Source organism: Dromaius novaehollandiae, chromosome 2 (genome assembly GCF_036370855.1).
Source record: "Dromaius novaehollandiae isolate bDroNov1 chromosome 2, bDroNov1.hap1, whole genome shotgun sequence".
In the NCBI taxonomy this organism is placed as follows: domain Eukaryota; kingdom Metazoa; phylum Chordata; class Aves; order Casuariiformes; family Dromaiidae; genus Dromaius; species Dromaius novaehollandiae.
In genome coordinates, this window is record NC_088099.1 from 69,138,688 (window position 1) to 69,155,312 (window position 16,625).

General features: G+C 35.9%; 1 protein-coding gene across 5 annotated transcripts in view; it reads right to left on the bottom strand.

Annotated features, from left to right (window-relative positions):
• The window catches only part of PTPN3 (protein tyrosine phosphatase non-receptor type 3), a 178,911-nt gene that overhangs the window by 10,526 nt on the left and 151,760 nt on the right, over nt 1–16,625 (bottom strand). For all 5 annotated transcript variants that reach the window (XM_026099877.2, XM_064506726.1, XM_064506725.1 and 2 more), the window contains 5 exons: nt 16,101–16,264; nt 13,015–13,105; nt 12,677–12,738; nt 10,204–10,350; nt 4,563–4,691 (listed from right to left, as the gene is read on the bottom strand). In XM_026099877.2, coding sequence (XP_025955662.2) covers nt 4,563–4,691; nt 10,204–10,350; nt 12,677–12,738; nt 13,015–13,105; nt 16,101–16,264 — 593 coding nt within the window. The remainder of the gene's footprint in view (nt 1–4,562; nt 4,692–10,203; nt 10,351–12,676; nt 12,739–13,014; nt 13,106–16,100; nt 16,265–16,625) is intronic.

Here is a 16,625-nt window from a genome sequence, read left to right on the forward strand (position 1 = left end):
TATTTATTTCCCACTGAGATTTTCAATAACAGTCATTACTGTAGCATCCTAATGATTAACAAATGCAGATTTTATCATTATAAAATCTGGCTCTACTATTCACATTTTATAAGTCTAAAAATACAGAAAGTAAGACACCAAGAATTGTTCATTGCCCAGTTGTTACATTTGCCTAACTTGACACTTTACAGTTTGATGCTGCAAAAATATTTAACATTTTTTGCACTTCACATGGGCTAGTTTCGACTGTATTTGCATGTTTCGTATTTCCACACATCAGCTTCCAAATGGTGGATCCAAAACAGAAGTTTGAGCAACTTACAGCCTCCAGTGACAGTTCTGTGTTATGGCATTTGCCCTGATTTATCATTAGCCATCTGGCCAACATTTAGCTGCTTCAGGGCATTGACCCACATTTACTTAGCAGGCAGCTGCAGAGGTGCAAGACATTGTATCTGTCCCAAGCTATTTGTCACTGTCCTTCCAGTAAAGTTTACTGCTGCTGCAAAGATGTCAGCTAGAGAAAATACTTACTTGCACCTATCATTCCTGTGCAAATTCAAGATGCCTTATTGAAAAAATGCAACTTCGTTATGGGTTAAGCTAACATCCTGGATTTTGCTCGAAAACAGCCAAGATGAACCAGCCAAATTTATGTGGATTTCTTTGGAAAGAGAAAATACAAAGTCTTGTTCAATGCATAGAAGCAAAGAGTGTCAGTAGGAAAATTTAAGATAATCTTTAACATCAGCAAAATCAACATTTCTCTCACAAACTGTTGTATAAAATGTATCTTGGAAGGAAGACAAATGGCATGGAAAGCCTCAGACCAGACAGTTAAGCTCTGTCAAAATTACAAAGACCCTATTTTCAGCTGTTTATAACAGAAAGTGCTGGCAGTGTAGTCATTTACATTGTTGCCTTTGACTGATCTAACATCAATTTAGCACAGCCCCTAGAAGGCCTGCATATTGCTCATACTTAAAAACAGTCATTCTTAGCCTCGTAATTTTACATCCCTTTAGCAAACAGCAATACTGTTCATTAGTAAAATGAATTTATGCTTATTTTTTAATTGGTTTGACTTGATGTATATATTTGTTTTCTTTTTCTTCAAACCATCTTTTCCATCATTGTGATGCCCTGAAAAGTGATAGCTTTTAAATTAGAAAGAACCTTCTCTCCCAGCCTCCCTCTATTTGCATTGTTACTGTCTGCACCATCATGCTAAACAGTCCACCTTATGACACAAGGAATTGTCGTAATTAATCATCCTCACTTGGATTATTTATAAGGTGACAGTGCTCTCTCTTCTGGTGTTCACTCCTTATTATAGCAATGGTATAACTTGTCTTTACAGAGTGAAATTAAATCAGTTTTTTTAACATCTTGAATTCTTTTATTTTTGATTGAATGATTTATTTTAGTTAATAAAACAAGTCAGGTGGAAAAATGACAGGGCACTTGGGAAACAACTAATATAAGATGCAGCAGAATGAAAAAAGCCTGCAATATTTTCTTCTGACAATTCTTCAGGTTCTGTGAGTAATATGCTTTTGCAAGTATTGTCTCCACAGCTGTGGAAAGTTCCACAAGCGGGTCCTAGTCACACACAATTCAAACCAACACAAATGCTTGTTTAAAAACAGGGGAAAACAGCAAAAAAAATTTGTTCAAAACATACTTGGATGAAATTGGGCATCAATGATATGCTACAAGGCAATAACTTTGAAGGAAATTGAATGAAAGTTTTCTTTAGGCTTCCCATTCTATTTTGTCAATGATGAAAAAGAAGTTTTTCTTTTTTTTCCTTTTTTTTTTTTTAATGTAATGCTTTTCCTTCATTTTTGCTATAGGGTAGATTTCACTCTTGCTTTTGAAAAGGCAAGGCAGGAAATTAATCCATATTTCATTTCATGAGACTTTCATTGATTTGCAACCATTTGCTGATCTTCAATTACAAGTAAAGAAGCATTACGATAAAGTGAGTCAGAAAACACCCTCAAAAGCTTGTTTTTCCTCAAGCCTTCTGAACATACATGAATAAAAGCCCAAGGGTCTCATTTCACAAAATTCTCTTATGAGCTGGTTTTCTCTAAAGGCAGATTTGGAGTCTGTGCACCTTAATGCACAGGAAAATCTTCCAAAAATGTGCTTTCCCAATAGAAATAAAGTCTTTTGTGACACTTTCAGAACTTTATCAATCTTGCTATTAAAGGCTGATTGCCTTCATAAAGACCAGTGCAATGATGCTCACATTAGTTCAGGGAATAATAAAATCCTAGTTTGATTTCAGATGACTTTTCCTGTAGTCTTCCAATAACAGAACAACATTTGCAGGAGACAGTACACAGAAAGCTTCGCGAAGTCTACTCTTAACCACAGAAACCCTCTTAAAAGAATACATTTGGTCAGCTTTAGAAAAGCAGCTCAAATGACATGTAAAACTAGGAGATACATCAATGTTGCAGTGAGTTCTTTTACTATGTTTTAACAAACTACACAGGTTCCTATTTCAGGCTGAAACACCAAATGCACAGTTTTCAATTTTTAGGGTCATATTTTTTTTTACTTTATGGAGCAGCTGGATGTTGAGTATTCTCCTGAGTACTGCCACTCTATTTAAGTGTATAATCTTGTCTTTACTGAAAAGACAAACAAGCAAGTTGCATCCCCCTCCAAACCACCCACTCAGGACTAGCTTTATCATACATTAAAAATCATGCCATTTTGTCAATGAAGACAAAAATCTACACAAGTATATGCCCTCCCACTTAAAGTGTTTTCAACCATTTGCTAGCATGAGAATTTACACAGTACAAGATCCTCATCTGATTTTCACATCTACGAACATGTCAAGAAAGGCACACTAAGCTCTTGCACAGCCTTTATCTCAAAAGGAATTAACTTATGTGAAAAAGGCCAACTGCCTTATTTTCACTAGAATTTTTCCTTATTACATGCCAGTAAGTAGACCTGAAATAAAAACACATACTTTAAGTACAACCACTGGTAAGCTTACTCAAAAATTTAACTATTTGATAAATACTAACCCAGAAATACTATTCTAAAATACAAACACATATTTGTGAGAACAAGCATCTGAGGAGGGTCTAAATTAAAAGTTACAAAAAGTTAATTTAAACTAATTTGAATGGCAGGGAATAAAAGTTCTTCTACATATTCTCTGCAGTACTGCTTTAACGTACACTTTTGCAATGACATTCAAATATATCCTTTCAAGCTAATTGTCAGAAAAGCAGAACTGAAATCATTACTACTCCTTGACCTGATGGCCCATAACTAGCATTGGAAACAGTGCAAACCATCATAACTGAAAGATGTTTGAATAGAACAAGTACCAGCATCTCTCATGATTATGACTACAAAGGAAATCTGAATCATATTAAAGCAAATATTGGATGCACTGTCAAGTGATAGATTCGGTTATAAATTCATGAGACTAAAGGATTGTCATCTTGGTGTAAGAACATCGACTAAAAATGTTACATTTCAAAACTAATATTTTCTTCTTAATTACTAGTAGTAACTCTAGTATCACTAAAACCTGCTTAATTACACAGTAATGAATTCCATAAGAGTTAGAAAGAGGAGTGATTGCTGACTAGTACTACAACTCTAAATTAGCATTTAGTCAGTACACAGTGATTTCTTACACAGCTATCTTATGATAGCACAAAGCCTTCATCTTTTCAGAAGACATTTTGCAACCACAGAATTTTGGAAAAGAAATGGAGATAAATCACGTAAGAAATGTAGAACAACTTGGAAACAGAAGTGAAACCTCATCCACTAAACTCCAGTTTTGATAGCCTGGATGTGATCCAAACAAATTTCGCAACACAAGCTCATATGTAGGAAGTATTCTGCATACTTCACTTTGCTTTATAACCCTTTCACTAGCATAAAATATTAACAGATAAGGAATGCAAGTAAGTTACATAAAGTGAGCACATTCAAATTGAGATATATAAAGGTTTCTTCTTTTTAAAAATCTGATTAAGGATGATGAAAAGGAACTGGTGAGATTCTGCATCTTCTCCCAAAACTATATTATTGCAATTCACTTTCCTGCTAGCTATTCTAGCCACATGTGCCACTAACCAAGTGACCCATATTCCATCCTTGAAAGAACACAGTTAGATAGCAGAAAAAAAGGAAAAAAAAAAAGGCGAGGGATTTATTATGTGTGGGGTTTATTCCTAGTATTTTAAAGAGCTAACGAACTTATATTTCACTTAAAGTTTGCCTTTGAGGAACCTCTAAAGAATCAATTACACTATCTTGATTGACATTTTTTTAAATAAAAAAGTAAATACATGTGCATATATACACACACAAAGTCTGTATCTACCCATCTGTACACACAAGCATATACGCATATTCATTCAGCTTGCTTAGAAGCTGGTGAAATTTGTTTCAGAAAAATACAAGCTGGGCTTCAGATATTTACGTGCTACTTTGAAATCTCATATGAACAATGGTATGGCCCCCAAAGACACACTATTACATATATACGTATTAAGACAACATGCACTTACCTTAACATTCGTAATCACCATTTCCCTAACAACATATGCAATTGTACAATCTTCAGACTGGCATCTGACACGAAAGTTGCCATATTCCATTACATCTGGGGGATCAGGCCAATACTGATGACATTTGGTCTGTAAAGACAAAACAAAATCAAGCAAATATCAAGAACTGAAACACACTCTTCCATATCCTAACTTTCCCCTGTTCTTCAGGTAATTCAAAGAGCAGCATAAAAACTATGATTGTTTGTTGATGAGGTCTTTGCATCGAAATTGGAAATTCACAGGACACCACAGGCCAAATTCTCTATAAACTTGTATTTTAGTCATTTGTAATAAAAATCCAAGTAAACTGAGTGCAAGATGAAAACATTGTCTGGTATTCCTTCACAGCCATCTAAGAAAACAACTATTCAAAGCATGACATAGGAGGAGAAATAGGTGGATTTGTTCCGTCTTAGGAAAAGTGTAGGGGGAAATTTATTACTCTTCAGGTACCTAATAGCAGGTCATAGGGAACAGAGAGCCAGACTTTTCTTGGAGGTGCATACTGAAAGGATAAGTGGCAACTGACAAAAGGTGAAAAGCAAGCAATTATGATTAGATATGGGAAAAACAATTTTAGTGAGGATTAGTCAAATATTGAAACAAGCTGTCTTAAGAGGCTGTGGAATCTCCGTCTATGGAAATAATCGAAGCTTCACTGACATTACCCTGTGCAACCTGAATAAACTTCAAAGCTAGCCCTGCCTTGAGCAGAGGATTTGACCAGATACCTCCAGAAGCTCCTTCTAACCTTAAATTATTCTTAGATTTTATGAAACAACGTTGACTTGTTTTTTACATGCGTAACACCATCACTTTTGACATTATTTACAACCTTGAAGTGCAATACTTGCTGTTTAACCTCTGAAAAAAAATCAAATCTATATTTTTGTTAGTTCAAAAATATTTTGCAAAATCCTTTTTGCAAAGCAATTCTTAAGTTGGTGAAATTTGTTTCAGAAAAATACAAGCTGGGCTTCAGATATTTTAAGTGCTACTTTGAAAACTCACATGAACAGTGGTATCGCCTCCAAAAGACACACTTTATTACATATATGTGTATTTAAATATACTAAAAGTGAGATACTCTTTGAAGACAGAATTCTAGTGTCCAGGCTCAGTGACATTAATGCCATTAACTTTAGTGGGTGCTTGTGTGCATCCAAGTAAGTACAAGGAAGTCTTATAATTAACTAGTGTGTCCCTTCAACCGTTACACACAGTTCCAGAGGTGTTAAGAAACCCTGTTAAATGAGATAGGTGTATCAGCAAGTGTGGACAGAGAAGGGAACATGCCTTTCTGTGAAAACCTGTGATACACTGGTGACCTGGGATTGTTGTTTCTGTGTTCTGGCAAGGAATGGCTTTACCACCCATTTCAATCAGCTGAAAAGCCCTGATCATGATTGCTCAGGAAAAAATACTTAATACATATTCTGAAGGGGCCTTTTAAAGGAGTTACGAATTTTTCATTTGGATGAGATGCATCAGGATGGTTATTTTGAATGAGAACATCCCTTTCCTCTGAAAGGAAAGGGAGAGAGAAAAATAGAAGGAGAGGTTCTCACTCAACTACAAGAACATCCTTTTGTTGGCTTTGACAAACGTGATCTTGACCCATCAGTATCATTACAAAAGCACCATTGCCAAGGTAGCTTTCCTAGTGTACCACTTCAGTCATATAGCCCTCCTTATGCACACCCCTACTTGTGTCCCCTTCTGCAATACACTACACAACCAGAATTTCCCTCTATTCTCTCTCATTTCAAATCAGAACCCTGACAACAAAGACCCTTTATGCTAACAGTACCACCAATCATGCCGACAAACTCACCTTATGTTCTTTACAGAGTCAGTGGCAGAGACTCAGTTTCTCCTCCTTCCCTGACTCAAATTTCCAGCTGCTAAAAAGACCCAGCCTCTACAGGTTGTCTGTATGGACAGGCAGACCAATCTAGCACTTCTCCCACTTTCTGGAGAATTTACACTTCAACACCAACAATCCTTCTGGCATCTACTTCTCTTTACTGCTCTACTCAAATGGTTTGATTTGAAAAGCAGGGCAGAGTCAAGTGAACACATTTCTTATTCACATTCAGTCACAAACACTGAACTGAATCAGAGCGACTATGTATTACCCAACACTGCAGTGGAAAACTCAACCTGAGACCAGTATACAGTTTTACGAAGTAGTCGTAAGATGTCATTTGCAAAGAGGTAAATGCTGCCAGACACTACGTCAACAGAAAGAGCAGGAAAGATTGGAATATGCGAGTCCAGGTTTTCTCTCAGTACTATGCACTACGATAGCCCTAAAGCAAATAAGTTGCTCAAAGCACTATACAGAAACCTTTATAGGAGTTGCCACCAGCATCTTGCACTGTGATGAATTTTTCTCCAGGCAACTGCAAGGAGCTTCACTGGAGCAGGAAGATACAGCATGCATAAAAGGAGTTTGGCATGCTGTGGATGTAGTCTCCAGTTTAGTTAAAGCTGCTGCCTTTTATATGTTTTGTCAGGTTGCTCCTTAGCAACACCTCTGCTGTGCAGTGAATACACTGCTTTTGAATTGCACAAGGCAACCTGGTTAAGCTTCCCTGGAAGACACTGATTAGCTTTAAAATTATGTTCAGCTTCATACAAATTTTAGAATTTTCCTCTCTTAGTAACCGCTCTTAAGTTGGGCAGGGGGTGGGGGGGATGGTAGCATGCTTCTATACTTTCCCAGGGAGTTATATTTTCACAAATATTTTGGAACAAAACTTGCTCACTTATAGAGAAAATAGTTCCTCAAATACATTAGAAGCTAGGCACTGCATAGAGCAAATACGGACTGCCAGAATTAGAAGTGGCAGGCAGTGACATCTGGACATATCTGTATGAAGTCAGCCATATCAAAGCAGGCTTGTTAACTTAGTTTTAGCAGCAGAAGTGGTTTGGAGAGAGCGTTATAGGTCAAAAATCTGCATGTGCTTTCTAGAAAGAAAGAAGGGAGAGGGGTGCAATCTTGGGTCCTGTGATCAGAGCTGACCTTAACTCAATGAAACAGAGCACTGCCAATTTTCTTAGCTACAGAAGAGGTCGTGAATGGCTAGTCTAGTTTTTCTACATGGTTTTAATATAGAATGAACTTTAAAAATGGAAAAAAAAATATATCAGCTCTATGAAAACGTTATTAAAAGCAGACAATTCTCTCCAAAAAATATCTCATCATAAACGCACAATGACCACTTCTAAGTCTTTGTTTTCTTCCACGTTTGAGATGATTAAAACAAGAAAATTTAAATATTTATTTCTCCAAAATACAGTCCAAAACCATGCATCCATTTTGGCAGATTAAAAAGCTATATAAAACATGGTTGAATTGTACTGTAATTTTAAATGATACTTTACAAAAAGAAAGTAATAGAGCAAACTCCAAACCCCGTAGTGAAGAAACCTTTAACAGACCTTGTTTTTCATGAGAATGTAACAGTCAGATCTTAGCATAGATGCAGAAACAATAAAATACATGTCAGTGTAAGAGCAACTTGAAAAATTTGGGGAAGGTCCTGTGGAGGACCATCGGGGGGGGAGGGGAGGGAGGAGGCAGAAAAAAAATCTAGCTGGGCTACAAGAAAATGCAAGGGAATCACATGAAACCATGTTGAAACAACTCCCCAGACACTGTACTTGAAACTAATCCAATTTTCTTTTAGGGGTGGGGGTGTGCATGCGTGCACACCCACACGCAACAATAAAACAGCCAAGATATAACTGTCCTTTCTACTGCCTACACATTTTAAAAATTTTTATTATCTAATAATAAAAAAAACCCACAAAAAGAAAAAAACCCTAAACAACCCCACAGCCCCAAACTGGTATTCCTAATCTGTTCGTGTTTCACCTTTTGTTAATTTGGAGTCCTTATCTACTTAATGACATTGCTTGTACAAGTAATTTTTTGGAACTAACACACAGTGGTTGCAGTTGGAAATTCTGAAATGTTAAAATTTCTTCATTCTTCCTATTTTAGGACTCAGTTTCCCCAAAAAAATATTTAGCCAAATTTTGACCTAAAAATTTTACTACAGTTGTCTATCTGAAATAGTTTTTCCTTTAAATTTAAATAGCACAGCCATCTCTAAAAAGAAACATTATCAGAAAAAAAAAGTTCCTTCTGCTGTGATACAAATCTTGTAACATCATTCAAAAGAGATATTCTAGACTATAAAGCCTCCAGAGTTTGGGAAAAAGCTTGACATTTGGCAGTGGGGTTACTCTATCAAGAACAAATCTTTTGCTATCCCTGAAAATTCACTACAAACTGGCCAGAAAATAGATAGTAATGAAAGCTGGTGGGGGGGGGGGGGGAGGGCGGGCGCAGGGCTGGGGTGGGGAGTGTGATATATAAATGCAAAAAGCAAGACAGTTAGAGGTTAGCAGCAAATTATCTTGACGGTTCCCACCCACTGGGCACATTATAGAAAAGTACTGACCCATACTTTTCCTCAACTCAACAGGAAAAGGGAAGCAGGAAGCTATTTGTACTGTAATACAGAGGAAAGATGAGGGGATGCCAGAGGATGTTCAATAATATCTGACCCTGTGAATAACTATGTAATCTAACCACAGGTAAAATCTGTTACTTTGCAGTTTCCATGCATCTTACACACATTTTACTGAGGAATTACCTCATTTCCCCCCCCCCCCCCCCATCTTTTTTAAGTAATGCTACTTACCTCTCAATTTTTACGCTGTCTAGGACTTCAAATATTCACTTGCAAATAACCTGCTTTCTAAAATTATCGTTTTTTGACTGGGATGCAAGATAAATTTGATAGTGCAGGATAGATCACATAGGAAATACAGATAAAGACTATAACATACAGAAGTCATTAATTTCTCCACATCTTAAGAACTGTTCAGTTTTCAGATTCGAGAACTTTAAAAGCAACCACTTTACATATGTCAATCTAACAACTTCACTTTTAAAACTAGAATAGATGTATTAAATCAAAATGCAACAGAACACACCAGACACTGCTTTAATTTTCCCTGTATTAAATTGAAATCAATGGAATGTGAGAACCTATGTGAACAGAATTAACAGAGATACCAAAGCAATTTTAAGGTAGAGAATATACAACAAATAAAATTAAGTAGCCTAAATTCTGATGATCAGCATGCTAAAATTAATAGCTATTAAAATGGCAGATTCCAGTCTTGAGCCAAATTGCAAGTAAGTTTTGCTCAGCCTGCTCAACACTTCCAGACATGTCAGCTGAATTGCTTGGGAGAGCACCCACAACGTGGAACTCGGGTCTCTCAGTGGCAGGGCAGCACGCAGTGTTTGGTTGAACAGCAGGACGGGAGTCAATGTAGTGATTTCCATTTATCAGACAGCTAGTTTGTACATTTGTTTATTTTTAAAGCAGCATAGCAAAACAAACCAAACAGGGAGCATCTGTTCCTCTAAGCAATTCAGAAAGCCTGGCCTTCAGAGAAAAGATTCAGCACAACAAGCTGGCCTTTTGGGGGGTCATTTAATCAACAGTGGAAAAGAAGCTTAAAGGTATAGTATAGCTCTTCAGTATACAAAGTATCCGAACACACTCACCCGCCCTCGTTCAGTGAGAGTTGTTAACATAATGATCAGCGATAACTTGTGATCCCAGACTACTTGCCAGAAATGCGCACATGTGTGTGGAAGAGGCCCTTGAGTAGCAATATACCTGTTCACAATGCCCACGGTGGGAATTTCCATCTGTAAAGAGAAAGCAAAGCCTAATGTAAAGTTTGCTCTCACTAATGAAGTGCTATTGTTTCATTCAGCATTTCTTTCATACAGAGGAAGTTGAGAAAAAGATTACGAAAGTAAGCTAATAAGATTATCAAGATCATAATTTGATATTTGATAATCTCTGAATAATTAATTTAAAACGTCAAAAAATGTAAGCTGCAACTTTGTACTTGTGCATGTATGTCTTTTTTTTACTTTACAGTTCTGTACAAATCAGTATTTTTAACTCAGGTGGAAATCACCTTCAAAGTAACAAGCACAGTACAAAAACTCTAAGATCTCCCAAATAACAGGATACCTATTTAATTGCAAAGATAACCATTCAACTCCAATGTTGTGTTACTGATATTATGAAGAGGGTAAAAATCTTTTCCGGCTTCACCCACTTTGGCCTTCTCTAGTAAAAACAAAACAAAACAAAAACCTCTTCTGAATGCTACTGCCAACAGCTAGGTATCCTGTAACCTGCACCTATTTGCTTGGTTGTAAGTCTAGCTGTACCTGGATGTGTGCCAATTACTGTTTTTGTTCCATTAAAAATGATAAGCCTTTATTTGAATTGAAATAATTTGAATTGATTTGACTTGAATTGAAATGAAGTGTCCCTCTAGCATGAAGAAAGCCAGGTATTCATATATGGAAGATGGCAGTGACAACTCCACCGAAAGGATCCACCTCCTACACTGTACCCACTGAGTAGAGTCCAGTTCACACCTGTCCATCCCATGTTGGCATTTCCTTCTTTGTTTTAAAGCTAAGTGTGCTTGATGTTTATTCCCCCTCTACACTATATATTAACTGCAGAAACATGCAGTTCACTACTAAAAAAGCCCTCTTACATTGCACTGACCTAAGATATTTATCTCAAAAAAAGCTTCATTACCACATTATGTTAAAAAGCAGATGGCAATGTGCCTGTTAGCATGGTGGCTTCATGCTATTCAGATTTCTTGCTTTATTCAGTACTTCTGTCAAGAGAATCCCTCTATCTAATCTTGTTCTAGAAGCTCCCAATTTGGCATTTAATTTTACAGTGAAGTATCTACAAAGCTGGCCTAAGCGCTAAGAAGGTACATAGACAGAAATATTATAGATACTACACTCCTTAATCCTGAACTAGGAACAGTTGTTTAATAGTGATTTGAAAATAAATTTGAAAATTTGAAGCTGAAAAGCATTCTAAATTTTCTTTAATATTCAGTAAGGAATAATTGCAAAGTGTAGCAAAGGTACACTAGCAAAAGTTTTGTATTACCTGGTACTAGACAGGGTCAGTTCATAGTTCATTTTGTGATTTAGGTGTTTTACATATGAATCTGACACAGAAACATATATTCATCTGCCCATTTCCCCTCCTTTTCCCTGCCTCCCAGTCTACACATGATTATGGCAATCCGATCTCTGGTTTCTCATCTGGACCCATGATAGCATGGCTGGTAGGCCATAAGCGATTCTAGAGGGAAAGGCTTGGTTTTGAGCTATATGAGAAAAATCTAAGCATTTGCAAAATAAAGACAAAAACACTCTACAGAAGGAGCTATTGATCTGAATTGGATCAAGATGACAATTTCATCCACAATTTGAAAAGATTGGTCCTAAATATTCAAAATCAGCAAGCAAATTTTAGAAGATACATATTTTAAATATACAATAGAAGACTATGGGAAAAACAACACATTGGAAAACATATCCAACAAACAAGAACGGCTCAATTGTTTCCTGCGATCCTGTGGAATTTATTCAGAAGCCAAAGCTGGTAACAGATCTGTTTTAAGCAATGCTAAAATATTCTTATTCTACAAGACTGTCCTTCAACATGAAAAAACTTTCAGTAACTAAGAAAAAGCTACGAAAGAGATTTAAACACTTCATGAAATGAATTTATGACTATTGGCAACCACAAAGAAAAAATTGAAAGCAACCTTCCTTAACAAAAACATAAAAATTTAAGCTTAGTTTCAAGTGTTACTCATTTTCTCAAGTTGGAATGTTACTCATTTTCTCAGGTCTACATAAGCAGATAAACATTAAATCCCACCAAATTATGTGATGCAGTATATGAAAATATAAACGATTTTTATTGGCTAAAGACCCTGTGCATATCCTAATGGATTCTGTGTGCTTTAATCCGCTGTCTGTTGGGATGGCTACTTATTTCACAAGAGACATCTTTTACACTGTTTATGAAACCCCCCAAAATATCAAATGTAAGCCCTTTATACCTTAAAAAGACCAAGTCTAGTCTGCTATTGTAATATAGAAATTGTGCATATGGAGGTTTCTGACTTACATTCACATAATTCGCATTAATGTAATCTTCTTCTCCCTGCAATATTATCCTTGTGGCATCATCTGCACACAAAAAAAAAAAAATAAAGAGGGAATCAAATTAACAGCTGAGGGGCATGCTTTATCACACCCTTTTAAGTCAAACATAGGAACTGCAAACACACAAACAGCAGGGTACAAAGCAAAATAAATCACCTTTTATAAAATGAACAGTTATATAACTCTGGTTATGTAATGGAATCTTTAATCGTAAAGTTCAGAAGTGCAATACAACAGTTCTATAAAGTATCATTTAGAGGCCAAAACCAAAAAGGCAGAAAGTCTGTACTTAATACTCACAAGGTAGAACATCTTTGTATCGATTTTTGTCCATATTCTGAGGTACCTTTGCACATGTAACAGCCAACCCTGGCTTTTTTCTATAAAGTTGCTGCAATACAGAATGAAAAAAAAAAAAAAGAAGATAAAATTTAAGGAATACAGTTATGCTATGCAAAAGTTAAACAGATTCACATGCAGATGCATAGACTGAAAAAAAATTTAAATTCTTCTATAATTTTCCTAATCATCTGCAAATTTCACCTGAGAATTCTTTTATTTAAAACATGGAAAGAATTTCTATTACTGCTAGCTAGTCCATCATCATCTCTAAATGAATTTCAGGGGCAGGAGGTAGAAAGCAAGGAAACTTGTAAGTTATTGCTATAAAGCAACTGTTTCCCTACAAGGCTTACTTTTTCTTATAACGCATACCATAGAATTATGGGCTAGAATGGAAACTGAGGATGGGGATAGAATAAGCAAGCAACAAAACACGCCAGAAGGAAAAAAAAAATATATAACAGAGTAATATTTCCTAGAGTCAACTGTAATTAAAAAAACAGAAACACACACACTTTGACTCTCTGGACTAAAACCATCACATTCAATCTTGCAAGTACTTCAAAAAACCAAAGCTTCAATATATCATAATCTTTCAGTAGATAACTGTCCTCCTTTTGGGCCAAGCCCTACCTTGCAAACTTTATCTGGAGTAAACATAGACATGAAAGTATGTAACCAAAAATCAGTTCTTATGTCTAAATGCATGAAGAGCATTATATAAGACAACGGAAGGTACTGGAAAAAAATTAATGAAATGCAATCATATAATTGATTTTTTATTGTATTACATTCAGATGGAAGGCACTTACAATTCTATCATTAACTAGGTCATGCCAGAGTTAAGTACTTCACTGAACACTTAAAGAGTTCATTATATCCTACAGTACAATGAGGATTTAGAACATGGTTCCACACAAAAAATGGAGCAAAAACAATAGGATGCTGAAAAATATTTTATTTAGGTTAAGGGAGAAGGAATAACACACAAAAAGGTTATTCCACTGTAAGGCTTATGGAACCTTAACGCTCAGCATCACAGCTCACTGCACATTTTTTCAGCCTGAACAGCATAAGCAAGGGAAGAAGTCATCTGGGGAGAGATCTTAATAATATATACAAAAACCAAACACCACCTAGCAGTTAGAATTCAAATTTAAATTTACAGAGCCAAGTTGAGATTTCTGAGTTTTGTGAGAGACATGAAAGAATAATTTAACATTAAGATAACAAATCTGGGTTTTCATTATTGTTGCTTGGTTAAAAATCATTTGCCATAGAGAGTCATCTTAAATTCTGCTTGGGTGGAAATAAAACAGAATGAAGATATTCTGGAAAAACTTGATATATCAAAGCATACTGGCTAAGTAGTTATTATTTTGCTAATATGAATGGAGAGCTTGGGAGTTACCAACAGCGGTGAGGTGACACTGCAATGCTCTCTGCTTCTGAGGAGCACTAAAATATCAATTAATGCAAAAAAAAGGGCGGCCACTAAACTGTCACTTAGTTTATTAGATGCATCCACCAAAACATGAATTCTAGAATGAGTTAGTGACTAAGATAACAAAATAAAAAAGGACTAGGCCTTACTCCTAAACTTAAATTTATTAGTGATTTTGTAAACAACTCCCCACCCCAAAACTGACAGCTAAGATGTTTATACGGGGTTTTCAAAAGGGTTAGAGAATTGATATAGATTAATCCAGCAATAACAATTGAATTCACCTACAACAGTAATCACATAGAAGATTCCCTTAAAAACTTCCCAAATTTAGAGAAGTAAAGTATTATTTCATATTTTTGGAGTTACTGTTTCAGTAGTTAACAGACACATTGTTATCACAGATTGCAAGCAACATTGTGGTTTTTAGAATGCTGATTTGAACCATGAAGTCTAAAATCCCTTTAAAAAGAAAAGAAATTTTAACTCTCAGAAATCTTCTTGGAAACAGAAGAGACGTCGTAAAAGAAGTGGTTGTACAATAAATCAAACTGACTCTTCAGCCACCACCATTAAATCTTATGGTATTTTTAAAAACAAAGGAAAAATATCAAAACTGGAAAAAATACATTGCTTTTCTACAAGTTTTCAGGTTCAGAAAAAGATTACTCCATCTTACGGAGTTACATCTTATGATATAACATTAGTAAATTCTAACGACCAGAGGTCTCTAAAGTTATTATAAATGTTTGGACCCCCAACAGCAAAACAAATGCAAACATACTTACACTGTACTACCACTCCAGTGGAGAAGCAACCCTAAAATATCTTTTCCAATTTCTTACGCTAACAGTGAAGGAATCAGTTTAATAAACTATGCAAACATTTTATTAGTCAGTTTTCTATGGCACTCCTTGTTAACATGTTGAAGAACAAACATTAATCAATTAATCTATACAGCAGCTCCTAAGTCACATCCTATATATGGGGGAATTTCACCTAGTTTGCCCAAGACATAACAATCAGTGTTTTAGAACACTAGGGAAAACACCACAGAGCTGGACTTTCCAAATTATCCTTCAAATAGAAATTAATATTCCAACACTTTCATATAAACCTCTAGGAAAAGAAGAGCAGGAACAGTTAATTTGCTGCTGTTATTACATCAGAGAAGGCAAAATATGACAACTAATCTAAGAGTATAAAAGATGTTTAAGAAATTTCATTGAGTAGCACTGAAAAAGAACCAAATTGCAAACAACACTGACCACTGTCAAAACCCCACTATCCTACCCAATAAAAAAAAATATATATATATATAAATATATATATTAGTCAGCTTTGCGTACTTGAGCTAGAAATCTGTAAATTAAAACAAACTCTAAGTAGATTATGTTTTACGCAAGACCAGCAACTTACTCTCCCCTACCTCAAGCAGGGAAGGGTGAAACTGATGGACAAGTCATACACTTACTCTCTTGGGATAAGAGTGAACACAACCAATAAAAATGCCAAGATATTTAAGTCCTTCCATTACTTTGTTGGTCACAGCTATTGGTCTGTATTAATGGCATTTGCAAATTGAATATTACCTACCTACCTCAAACTGAATAAGGACTGTCCCACTTTCCAGCCCTTTCTTTAGCTGTTCCATAGACTCCTCCAGTGTATCACCATATTCAGAACAGTTAGGAAGAAGAGATTCTGGGAGATTCTGGGAATCAGATTCATCTTCTGATCTGGGCTCCGCAAACTGTTTCACTACTGGAAGATGTATAGAAAATAAAGATCCTCTACATACAGCATTAGTGCGTTTGCAACACATTTTCATTAAAATTTACCAGACTGTAAGGACAAAGTTTACAAAGAGGAGACATGGAATAGACTACAGAAAGCAAATATCAGCGATAGATTCAACCAGCAGCTAGACTATGCTACTGTAGAAGCTACTAGTAGTAACAGGCCCTCATAGCCTTTATGAAAATGAAACTCCTCAAGGAACCTACCTATGAAGGCAAGAACCTGACATCCAAGCACAGTTTCTTGCTGCAGCCTAGTCTTACTCAATGAACTGCTTGACAGGCTAATGGCTCACAATGTCCACCATGGTAAAAAAAATAAAAAA